The sequence below is a fragment of the Nicotiana sylvestris genome, chromosome 8, assembly GCF_000393655.2.
Source record: "Nicotiana sylvestris chromosome 8, ASM39365v2, whole genome shotgun sequence".
Taxonomy (NCBI): domain Eukaryota; kingdom Viridiplantae; phylum Streptophyta; class Magnoliopsida; order Solanales; family Solanaceae; genus Nicotiana; species Nicotiana sylvestris.
Window position 1 is genome coordinate 134,191,001 of NC_091064.1, and position 12,832 is coordinate 134,203,832.

Consider the following 12,832-nt stretch of genomic DNA (forward strand, 5'->3'; position numbering starts at 1 on the left):
AAAACGGAATGACTACTCCCTGCCTGCTTTGCTGTGTATATATATAGCTTTCATTATATGATGTAGGCTGAGATTGCGCTCCGTCGTCAATATGTAGAAATAAGAGGGGGAACCCCACAACTTGTATCTTCTATATTTCTGCTTGTGGAGTTTCAATTGGATCGATTCGACCCCGAATTTGCCCTAGGCTTGCATGTTTTAACCGTCTTTGGGTTCAGTCTCCGAGTCGGGATCCGACTCGAGCATAATTTACCCTCGGGTTTTGCGTTTGTTTGGGCCGGCGATGACAGTTTTTATTTCTTGCCCTTGGGCATTTGTTGTTTCGAATTTTTTGGGTCCAGTCTCTGAGTCGCGTTGCGATTCGAGCTTTAATTAACCCTCAAGTTTTTCCGATCTTCAAATTGGCGATAGTGCCTCTTACGTTGTTTTAATCATTGAGACCTTTTGCTATGTGGCCCGGAGGCTTGCATAGTTAACTATTTTGGATCAGGTCTCCGAATCGGGTTACGATTCGAGCTCATTTTAATCCTCAAGTAGTCAATTTTCAAGATGGCGACAATGGCTCTTAGGTTGTTTTCGGTCGTAGGGACCTTTTAGTGTGCGGCTCGTAGGCTTGCTTAGCTGGCAATAATGGCTCTTACGCTATTTTGCCCGTGGGCTATTTGTAGGCTTGTTTTCCGCTAGTTAAGGTCTTTTGAAATAGTTTTGCCTGACCCGTCGTCAGTTTTGGAGATCCTCGATTTCATGTTATTATCAGTGATGTTTGAGCACCTCGGAAGGTTTTTAGCTCGTAGGTCGAGTAGATCGATGCCTTGTGATTGGAGCTGATATGGTCGAAGCTCCTTTTTGCCTATTGAGGGAAGCCTGTTTTAACCGGGCATCACCGAGTAGCGTATGCCATTTTGACCGTAGTCATATGTGTTTGGCCAGAGCCGTTTTTGATCCCAAGTGATAGTTTAGGCGTCTACACCAAGGGTATGCCCTTTCGGGATTCTTATAAATGTAACGTATAGCCTAAACTTCGGGATTTTCATGTTTGTTGAGGTCTTACAGTTTGTCATGCCTGTTGAGGTCTTACAGTTTTTGTTGTAATGTAGAATAGATCTTGTTACGTCGAGTCCGCCTAGTAGGGGTCTTACAGTTTTGGGTTTTCCAGTACATGGCGATTAATGGCAGACATCGAGTTTGTTTAAGCTTGAAGACCGCTTCTCGTGAGCTCGGAGTTGCATTGTAGGGGCTTTATGAGCCTGAAGTTCTGACTCTGGGGTTGCACGGGTGCTGAGTTGCTGCGAAGTCTCTGAGTATCTCGGGACGCGTTTGGTGGAGAGGCCTTCGCCGTGAGCCTGTTAAAATTCCCTTTTTAGAGTATGAGATGCCGAAAGATATTCTTTATTTCTTGGTAAAACATACATTGTTTCATTGTTATGAGCTCGGCCAGCGTGGGTGTGGATCCTCAGACCATTTGATCCGGAACATAATTCCCTATTGAGACTTAGTCTGTCACTTCTCGATCCTCTCAAGGGGACAGTGCCCTTATGAGAAGATCATCGCTCGTCATTGGACTATAGAAGAAGGCCTGCGACCATATCGGATCCTCCTCTAGGGGTACGTTGCTCCGCTAAAAATCTTGCTGACGAGGCCCTCTTCAGGGCGGAAGTCCGATTAAGGGGAAAGAGTGTGGCGGTCCCCTTTTTTTTTAAAGCATATAGATCTTCGGGTAGAGTTTGAACTTCCGAATGTCCTGGCCAGCTGTCTGCATACAGGTTAGTGAAAAAATAACAAGGGATTAAAGCAGTTTTTCCTCATCGTGGGATGCGTAGGCGAGGTTGTGAAATTTGGTGTGTTCCTACCCTTTCAAGGCGTGAGTCCCGAAACAGCCCTCCGCTGTATCTTATCAGGCTTGGCCGAAGATGTGGTTTGCCTACCCTTTGAGCCTTTCGAAGGTGGGGGCATTGATGCCGGCGACGTGCCATTTGGTGAAGAATTTCCTCTCGTTGTGTATTGCTTTCTGTCGACTTATTTTAGTTCTGCCCTTTGCGAGTGGTTTCATTCTTTTGAAGAAATGGGGCCGACGCTATCCCCGGGTGGTGTGCCGGCGGTCGTTTGAACAAGACGTCCGTGCTTTCCACCTCCTCTGATGGTATGGAGCTCGATGTCGCGGCCCGAGCTCAGATGGGCTGTATCTAGAGAATGGTCTTTTTGGCCATTGTCATTTGGAATTTGCCAGGGATTTAGGATGCGGGAGCGGTTTGGTCTGTTAGTCATGACCGCCTATTGATTTTGGTCTGACATCGTTGTTGTAGGTGGTCGAACCACCTGAATTCATTAACACATTTTTTATTTGAAATAGATCAAATAAGGGAGAGCGTTACCAATGCGTCAGTGTGATGCCGAGGCGGAGTCCCGGTGTCCTTTTCCCTGGATGTAAGGGTGTCCTCCGTAATATTTCCATGGGCCCATTTTTCCCTGACGGCAAACATTTTCACTTTCCATTTTATGAGTCCTCGAAGGGTGTCGTCGATCCTTCACTGTTGTGGTAATACGTCGTGGCTTGTTTGCTTCATCCTTCCTGGTTGCCTTCCTCCCTTGGGGCTGAACTCGAGACTGACTATTGGATGGTACTCGGTGGTGATTTTTACTAAGTAGCATGGCTATCATCTTTCTGAGCTGGTGGCAATTTTTGAGCTCGTGGTCGCGCGCGCCCTTCTGTTCCCTCACCGGGATGTAGTTCTTTTGAAGGGGTCTTGGTCGAATAGGCCTGAGTTGTTCAGCTCCCCAAGTTTCTCTTATGGTGATCACAATGTTTGGTATAACAATATTGAAATCGTACTCCGCTGGGCAGGGTCCCTCTGCCGGCTGTGCCTCGTCAGATCTGGTTCTGCTGAAGGTTCCTCGAGGATGTTGCCCTCAAGCTATTTCCCTACCGTTGCGAGGTAGGTTGCATCTTGTTGCATTCCTCCCATCTGTGGCGCATGGATGGTACCTCCATATGTTAGGCATTAGTTTCTTTGTCGGGAGACTGCTTGGGTATACCAAGCCCGTAGAGGTTCGCAGACGGTTGTCCACGGCCCTGATTCATGGCTGGTGCCGGGTACGGGCATCCGACCAGATCTTGGTTGGGTATCTAATCAAACTTCGTTTGAAATGACCCGGAGTTGTCAGGCATGCTTCGTTTAAACTTCGGGTGAGGGCCTGTATTACCCAGTCATCCAAAACCGGGAGTGATCTCATTCGTTCTATTAGGGAACGAGGCACGACTTCCTATGGAGTTTCATACTCTCTGTTTTCGGCCTCAGATGTGTCGGGCTCTTCCGTTACCGCTTTGATGGCATCGATGTGTGCTTCAGCGGAAGAATCTGCTTGTATGGTAAGCAAGTTTGTGAGGTCAGACGCTAGGCTGTAGCGCCACATCATGGTTTCTTTTGAGAGTGTTTCCTCCGGTTTCTTCAACGATATGGGCTCGAACTCGTCATCTTGAGGGTCGCTGTGGTGCCTTCATCAGGATCCGAGGTTCTGTCGCACCTAAAGAGTTCCGGCATTCTAGATTTCCATGAAGCGGGTTCCGAGATTGCTTCCTTGGGGGACAATTGTTTCATGAACCTCCACAAACCTTACTCGATACTTTTGGATAGATCCCCGAGCATATTATGTATGGCGGGGTCTGTTATCGATCCGTTGTTGCCCGATCTTTCGTGTACTCGTTTGGCATAGGGAGATGTTTCCGGCGCTACTGTGTTGGGAGTCTTCGGATAGCTCTGCAGTTGAGTGATAGCCAACTACTGTGCCTGCAACATTTCAAAAATATCATGAAGACTAACTTCCCATGTTTCCCGAAATCGGGGTTTGTTGGGCTTCTTATCGGTCGTTGTGCTGTATGCTCCTGTCGGTGTGAGGGGTTTCGTCGACCTGCAGTGCGTCCTGTGAATCCGCGTCCGCTAAAATCGGTCCGGGAGTATTATCGGGATTCTGTAGTGGTGCTTCGGCGGCCGGGACAGTCACACCATTTTCCCCATGATTTTTGAGGTTGTCGTTCTCGACTCCGTTTATCGAGCCAGACATTTTGACCTAAAATCAAAGGATCTTTGGACAAGAAAAGTGTGAAATATAATGTGCATTTGTGCAATGAAACCAGCAAGAAAATAATCACTTTTATTTTTAGCCCCACGGTGGGCGCCAAACTATTTACCATGAAAATGGTAACAATAATTAAATTTGTAAATGGGATTCTAAAAATACGTGATCTACTCCCGAGCTAGTTTCTAGAGTATTTGATGCTAATAATATAAAGTTTAATGATGGAACGCAAGCTAAAACGAGATAGTAATCGAACCGAAGGTCCTGCTGTCCGGGTGTAGGTCTGGTCGATGGGGGACCTCGGGGTCGATGACAGGGTCGAGTTTGAGCTATCGGGGATAATCGGGAATGGGATAACAACTAAGTATATATTCAAACAAGGCTTTTTACGACCAATACTGAGCTATATAATGAAGAGCAAGTAAGAGAATGATAGATATAAGGTAGCCTCGGGATAGTGAGAACAAACAAGTTAGAAAGAAAAGAGAAAGAGATAGGGAGATATTATTGCATTCGTGGAGAAAATGGAGCAACATTAGCCCTTATATAGGAGAGGGAATACCATGTAGTACAAAGTGTATTGAATGTAAAGACATGGGGATGGGACGGCTAGGCATGGTACTAGTGTCTATTGACTTTAGCCGCTTGCCTTGGGAATTCCCCATCTTTGTAACCTCTGTTGGGTCACACACAGATTCCTTATCCTCAGAGTCTCTACTGGGTCGCGTACGATCCTCTAGGGAGGGAGCTCGATCATAATCCTACAACCTCGAGATGCAGACATGACTTCCCGAATGTACCTTAACAGCGGGAAATAGACCCCCCCTTGATTTCACTACATACACACTCCAATAGAGATTTGCAGTTTCTTAGGTTTGGCTGGGTACTACAGAAGATTTGTGGAGGGGTTTTCTACTCCTGCCTCTCCATTGACTAAATTGATGCAGAAGACAGTTAAATTCCAATGGTCCGATGCTTGTGAAAGGAGTTTCCAAGAATTGAAATCAAGATTGACTACAACACCGGTATTAGCCCTACCAGATGGTACAGAGGGAATTGTGGTGTATTGCGATGCTTCAAATATCGGGCTTGGGTGCGTGTTAATGCAACACGGCAAGGTTATAGCTTACGCTTCTAGGCAACTCAAGAATCATGAAAAGAACTATCCACCCCATGACTTAGAGCTTGCGGCAGTGGTGTTTTCGCTAAAGATTTGGCGTCATTATTTATATGGGGTCCATGTGGATGTATTTACGGACCACAAGAGCCTTCAATATATTTTCAAGCAAAAGGAGTTGAATCTGAGACAAAGAAGACGTCTAGAGTTACTCAATGACTATGACATTGATATTCTCTATCACCCGGGAAAGGCTAATGTTGTGGCGGATGCTCTTAGTCGAAAATCTATGGGATGTTTGGCTCATTTAGAGGCATATCAGAGGTTGTTGGCCAGAGAGGTTCACCAGTTAGCTAGTTTGGGAGTTTGCCTTGCAGACTCTAATGAAGGAGGAGTGATTGTGCAGAATAAGGCTGAATCATCGCTTGTGGCGGAGGTGAAGGAGAAGCAATTCAACAATCCAGGTATTGGATTCATAGACACAAGGCCACACCTTTCTCCTTTGACATGGGTGATGGTACCCTACGGTACCAAGGCCGCCTATGCGTTCCGGATATTGGCGGTCGTCGGGAGAGGATCATGGCAGAAGCTTACACTTCCAGGTATTCCATGCACCCAGGTTCTACGAAAATTTATCATGATATCAAGTAAGTTTATTGGTGGAAAAACATGAAAAAGTATGTGGCGGACTTTGTGGAAAAATGTCCGAACAGTCACTAAGTGAAGACCAAACATCAAAGGCCCGGTGGTTTGGCTCAAAGCATAGAAATTTCAATGTGGAAATGGGAGATGATCAGCAAGGATTTTGTGGTGGGATTATCGCGCACTCCACGCAAGTTTGACTCAATTTGGGTGATCGTAGATCGACTCACGAAATCAGCGCACTTCTTTCCAGTTAAATCTACCGACACAACGAAAAAGTATGCTTAGTTATACATCAAAGAAATAGTCAGGTTGCATGGCACTCCAGTCGCAATCATTTCAGATCGAGGGGATCAGTTCATAGCCAACTTTTGGAAGAAATTTCAGCAAAGTTTGGGTACGCAGGTAAATATTAGCAGAACTTTTCATCCTCAAACCGACAGGCAAGCAGAGCGGACTATTCAGACACTTGAGGGCATGTTGTGTGCTTGTACGCTTGATTTCAAAGGTAGATGGTATGACCATTTTCCACTCATAGAAATTTCTTATAACAACAGCTTCCATGCTAGTATCCAAATGGCACCATTTGAGGCATTGTACGGTAGGAGATGTAGGTCTCCCATTGGGTGGTTTGAGGTTGGAGAAGCAGAATTGTTAGGGCCGGAACTTATGCATCAGGCTATGGAGAATGTCATGGTATCAACGAAAGGTTGAAAACTGCTCAGAGTCACCAAAAGTCTTATTCGGACATTCCTCGCAGAGATTTGGAATTCAAAGAAGATGATTGGGTATATTTGAAGGTTTCCCCCATGAAGGGTATCATGCGGTTTGGAAAGAAAGGAAAATTGAGTACGAGGTATGTCGGACCGTACAGAATCATTCAGAGGACTGGTCAGGTGGCGTACAAGCTCGAGCTGCCACCTGAGATGTCATTGGTACACCCAGTCTTCCATTTGTCTATGTTGAAGAAGGTAGTGGGAGATCCGTCCACTATCGTGCCAGTTGAAACTATTGAAGTTAATAAGGAACTGTCGTATGAAGAAGTTCCAGTTGCCATTCTTGACAGGCAAGTCCGAAAATTGAGAAATAAGGAAATTGCCTCAGTAAAAGTGTTATGGCGGAACCAGGAGGTTGAGGAAGCCACTTGGGAAGCAGAGGAAGAAATTATAAAGAAGTACCCACATTTGTTTGTATAATAGCCCTGCAATAGCTTTTATGCATTTGGTTCCTATAAACTCTTATCTTTTGATTTGATATATGTAAAACTGTTCTATCTTGGTTATATGTTGCCTATGCAACCATGGTTGGTGTTGTACAAGTTATGTTATGTCTATGGAACATGCATATGGTGTTAGGATATGTTTCTAGGGCCCTCTGGTAGGTGGATAGGCCTAGTTACAAAGGAAACTCTGACGAAATTTTTGGAAATTTAGGGAGTTATCCAAATTTGGGGCTGTTGATATGTTCATATTGTGAAAAGCTGAGATTGCTAATAAGTGAACCTTGATCCTCATTTGAGGACGAATGATCTTAAGTGGGGGGAGGATGTAAGGCCCCGTCAAAATTTCTACTAAAAACTCCGAAATCTCGTAGTGCCAAGTTAGGACCATATGTTAGAAATTCGTAAAATTCTAGCTTGCCGCGATTCGGACCCTTTTGATTGATCTGTGCATTAAAAAGTTAAGGAATTATGTTTTTCAGAAAAGTGCATTTCTACAGTTCATTATGCGGTCGCATAATAGATATATGAACCGCATAGTCGCCGCAGAGTCAGACTATTTGTTGGTTAATATGAGGTCAACTATGCGGCCAATTATGCGATCGCATAATCAATATGCGGGCCGCATAGTCATCCCATAATCCCCTTGGAATTTTTGTGAGGGACAGTTTTGTGGTGCATTATGCGACCACAGAACAGGTATGCGGACCGCATTTCTATCGCATATGCAGACAGTTTGTTCAGGTTTTGGGACCATTTTTGCGTTTCATTTTGCGGGCCGCATGTCCATTATGTGATCGCATATGTGATTGCAGATTGTGTCGGGGCTCCTATTTTCTAACTTTTAATCTTGAACCAATCTTATTAAAAACACCCATTAGACCTCTTTTATGTTATTTTTACTGCAAATAGAGTGAGAGAGGGAGCTCTAGAGGGAGAAACTTACTGTCAAACCTTGCCAAATCGTTGAAGACTTTCAAGTAAAATTTTCTAGGCTTTCACCCCAAGAGGTAAGAACTTGAGCGCTAATCTCTGGTTTCGAAATTCACACTAGAATGAGTAATTAGCTTGTGGGTTCATGGGTATAAGAATTGATTTTCTTGCATGCATAAAATATAATAGGATTTCGGGTGGTTGTGAACTAAAAAGATAGCAATTGGGTTGTAAGGTGATGAAAATCCCTCACAAAAGGGTCCTAAAATCACAATGCACACTTAGTGCTTGATAATATACTTAAACGAGCTAGAATCTTGAGCATGTCTCTAATTCGTGGTTAAATTGGTAATTTTTATCTAATAGATTGATGTTGCTAAGAATCTGAGAATTTCGTAAGAATTTAAGGAAAGCTCTATTGAGGTATGTATGGCTAAACCCCCCTCCTATTAGAAATTGAGCTATGTTGGTATGTGTATGTGCAAATGTGGTAAGACCGAAAACTTGATTGATGTATTGATTGTCATTTTACATGAATTTGTTTTGAAATTGTATATATACATGAAAGGTGTGCCCCAATGTGTGCAGAGTACTATTCTAGATATTTAAAGATGTGCAAAGAATATGAACCATGTGTTGAAATTGCCTAGACTTCACGTCAAGAGTTAAAACTGAGATTGTCATGATAATTATGTGAAATCTTACCTATGTTTACAACTTGAACTGCTTTTGTATGTGCGTATGATCATAAATTGCAAGATTGACATTGAAAATGGAAATGATGTGATAATTGTGGCCCTAAGCGCCAATGAATTGATATGATATATGTGAAATAGAGATTCAAATGAGATGATTAATAAGAAAGGAACAACGCCTAGATAAGGTGTCCTAGTCGATCGAGCCGTGATCGGACACCATGCCGCAAACATGGTAGTAATGTGCTGATATTGAATTCCGGAAAAGGGAAATGAGATGGTGATTGAGGTATATGTATCAAATGAGGCAACCTAGCTGATCGGGTCATGATCGTACTCCGCTCAAGATAGCGGTGGTATTGAGAACAATGATGAACATATGAAATGCCCCAAACAAAAGTTACGGAAATCATGTAAAGGTTGTATGATTCTTTATTTGATGATGTGGTATTCGGTTAAAGCTTTTATTGTCTCTTGTGATTTCCTTGAATTCTTGTATGATAGTTCTTTCTAATAAGATGGTGTTTAGGTATACATACTAGTACTATTCCATGGTACTAACATCCCTTTTGCTAGGGGCGCTACATTTTTAAACGAATGTAGGTGGCTCCATAGTGGATAGTGCCGATCGCGCGTAGCGCAGTGTCCCCCTCTCAAAGTCTTGTTGAGACCTTTTCTCCTTCAAGGGGTTATGTTGTACATCTTTTGTTATAGATATCCACTTTTAAGGTATAGCGGGGCTTTGTTGCCGGCGTTGTTATAATTGTATTTTGTATCCTTAGAGGCTCGGTAGACGTTTGCATGGGTTATGTACGGGTATTGGATGGGTCTATGAACTATGTTGTAAATCTAAACTCTTGTTTCTCTAGATTATAATTGTACGAGATCTTAGAACTTAACTACGGTTTAAAGTTGTGATATAAAATGAACTAACAATGTTGATTGTACAATCTTTCATATTGTCTAAGTAAACGAAAGCATGGTTCCATTAATCATATTGAGTTGGGTAGAAAGTGTTAAAAAGGCTTGCTCAGATAGGATCACTCAATTGAGCGCCGGTCGTGCCTCCCGAGGTTGGGGCATGACAGATCACCCCACACAATATCCGGTAAATAATTTTTAATGAGGGGCTACACGTGATATTAACGCATAGTCATCATATCCCATATCTACCCTTCCCATCCCCTTATTGATCATACAAAGCGAGTGTTTGGTCAATGATTTCTATTGTGTGCTGCTACCCATCCCTTCTTAATTGTCCTAGAGGGAGTTCAGACCTCTACCTATAGGTGATTTTAGATGGACCCCTAAGGTTTTAAAGGTAAAAAATTCTAAGGCGACATTCAAAACACTTAAGACTTTCAGCACATAAATGGAACAATTAAAGGCCCAGAGTTTCCTCCTCAAACAAGCACATAAACAGCACGACTCAAGTACAATTAAGGGCTTTTATTAGACATCATCTTGAGACAGGATATCTAGGTGAATATGCAGAAACAAACAACCTATTATTTAGAAACTCATGAGTAGTGACCCTAGCAGTGGCCTATCAATTTTAAAGATCTGTTGGGATCAGAAAACATCAAGCAATAGAAATAGTTTCAGAGTTGCAGGTTTGGAAAAACGCCTTAGGGCCTTGCCTATACGCGGAGCATTGATTCGCACACTTGTATAAAAACAAAGCAAGTTTTGAAACAGACTTCTTTGATACTTATAGGCATGATATCTAATGAAATTGAGGCAGTTTTAAAGAACTAGTTTCAGAAAATATAAACCACTTAGTTAAACCAATTTAGGATTGAACTAGGGGTGGACTAAGTTGATTTATTTAGACTAGATTAGATTGACAGGCAGAATTGTGAGTGTCGTTCCCTATAGGCACGATATCTACATTTGATACTGATTTTAAGACATGATTGTTTGGACCTATAGGCGTGGTTTCTAAACATGATAAATTGTGAAACCTTATAAACATGATTCTACTTAGTAAGGTAATCGAATTTAAGCATAAAGTCATAGGAGCATGATTTCTATTGGAAAACAATCAGATAAAGTCCTAGGAGCATGATTTCTACTTGGTAGAGCAAATAGATATTAAAGTAAAGTCCTATGAGCATGATTTCTACCCGAATTACCCCATAAAATATGTATCTACCCACCCTTTTCACTAAATACCCCAATATTTGTTTACAAGTTATTATAGACCAATGAATGAGCTACACCTCGTATGTTTAACAACCTTACCATAATATATATTCGATATGGTATTTTAAGTTGAATACATTCTGGAAAAAAATAGTTTGAAAAATATGATTTTATATAGTTATTGATATTACTACTTTCGAATATGTTTTAAATTATACGTACAATATGATTATAAAGATAGAAATTATTTTCTCACATGAAAAGAAGGTCGTCGTTTTTATCATTTTAAGAATTAAGCATACGAAAATTTGTATTCTTTATACGAGATTAAGAAAATTATAAGTTGAGAAAATATATGTATTTTTACATGGATATTTTAATAAAATAATAGTGTATACATTTATTTTATATGGTACTCCATAATCAAGATGGTAAGTTATAAAAAGTTATTTAAAAGTGAGTAGTATTTTAATTAAATTGAGATAATCCTTAATTATGTGGGTAATTGATTAATTATTGGGTAACTAATTAAAGAGTGGGGTAGGATTTAATGGCTAAGTAATAAAAAATGCAAGGTGTCTTTGAAAGAAATGTGACACCAAACATTACTCAAGTAAGGCTACCTATTATGTCTCTATACAGCTTTTTCCTATTTTACACTGCCAAAATTTTCGTTCCCTTTACCTTTTCACACCTTCTGAAAGACTATGGCAGCAGAATCTTTTCTCTTCAATATTGTAAACTCCATCTTAGGAAAATTAGGATGAAATGCACTTCAAGAATTTAACTTAATTTGGGTTGTTAAAAATGAGCTTAACAAATTAAAGAAAACCTTAATTACCATTAGAGATGTACTCTTAGATGCTAAAGAGCAAAAAATCAAGAATCATGAGTTGACAAATTGGCTTGAGGAACTTAAAGATGTACTTTATGTTGCTGATAATTTTCTTGATGAAATTCAGACTTATGGTCAACAAATGCAAAGGCTTAAATCCAAGGTTGGGTTTTTATTCTCACCCTTTAAACTGATTCTTTTTAGATACAAAATGAGTCATAAGATGAATGAAATATGGGAGAGGTTAGATAGTATTGCAGCTGATAAAGCTATATTTCACTTAACTGAGAGAATTATTGCCTTAGAAATGAAAAGGGATTTGACATATTCCTTTATACTTCCAGATGTTGTTGGAAGGAGGAATAAGAGTGAAGAGATTGTTGAAGTTCTAATGCAGGAAAATGGTTTTGATGAGTGTCTCTCTGTGGTTTCAATTGTTGGAATTGGAGGTGTGGGGAAAATCACACTTGGTAAATTAGTGTACAGAGACGAGATGATAGTAAAGAATTTTCCTTTGAGGATTTGGTTGTGTGCCTCACAGGATTTTGATGCCATAAAGTTGGCTAGGAACATTGTTAATTTGGCGATTGGTGTATCGTGTGATAACTTTAATGTTGAACAAGTGCACTCTTCACTTCAAGATGTTTTGCATGCGAACAGATTTCTACTCATCATTGATGATGTTTGAAGTCGAGATCGTTCAAAGTGGTTAGAATTAAGAAGTTTGTTGATGGTTGAAGCGCGTGGAAGCAAGGTTGTTGTAAGCACTCGTAGATATTATATTGCCTCAATAATGGAATCTGTTGTTACATACAGCTTGAAAGAACTACCGCATGAGGATTGCTTCTCTTTGTTTCTGAAATGGGCGTTTAGAAATGGACAAGAGAGACATTTTCCAAACCTAACTAAAATTGGAGAAGATATTGTAAAGAAATGCATAAGAGTGCCTTTGGCAAGGAAGACTCTAAGTAGTATGTTATATGCGACAACTGATGAAAGGGAATGGTTAAAAGTGAGAGACGATAAGTTATGGCAACTAAAACAGGATAATAATGATATCTTACTTGCACTAAGGTTAAGCTATAATCAGTTGCCATATTACATGAAGCAATGATTTGCTTACTATTCGATATTTTCCAAGGGTCAAGTTAATCGGTTCAGGTATGTTAAGG

The 12,832-nt window shown here is 41.2% G+C and overlaps 1 protein-coding gene across 1 annotated transcript; it reads left to right on the forward strand.

Moving 5' to 3' along the window:
* The first annotated feature begins 12,453 nt into the window (after positions 1–12,453).
* LOC138875699 (putative disease resistance protein RGA1) lies at positions 12,454–12,774 on the forward strand. The gene has a single exon (XM_070154562.1). The coding sequence runs from the start codon at positions 12,454–12,456 to the stop codon at positions 12,772–12,774; it is 321 nt and encodes a 106-aa protein (XP_070010663.1).
* Positions 12,775–12,832: the final 58 nt, after the last annotated feature.

Excerpts from the sequence above, each read along its gene's own strand:
- LOC138875699 (XM_070154562.1), top strand. The coding sequence starts at position 12,454 with ATGGAATCTGTTGTTACATACAGCTTGAAAGAACTACCGCATGAGGAT.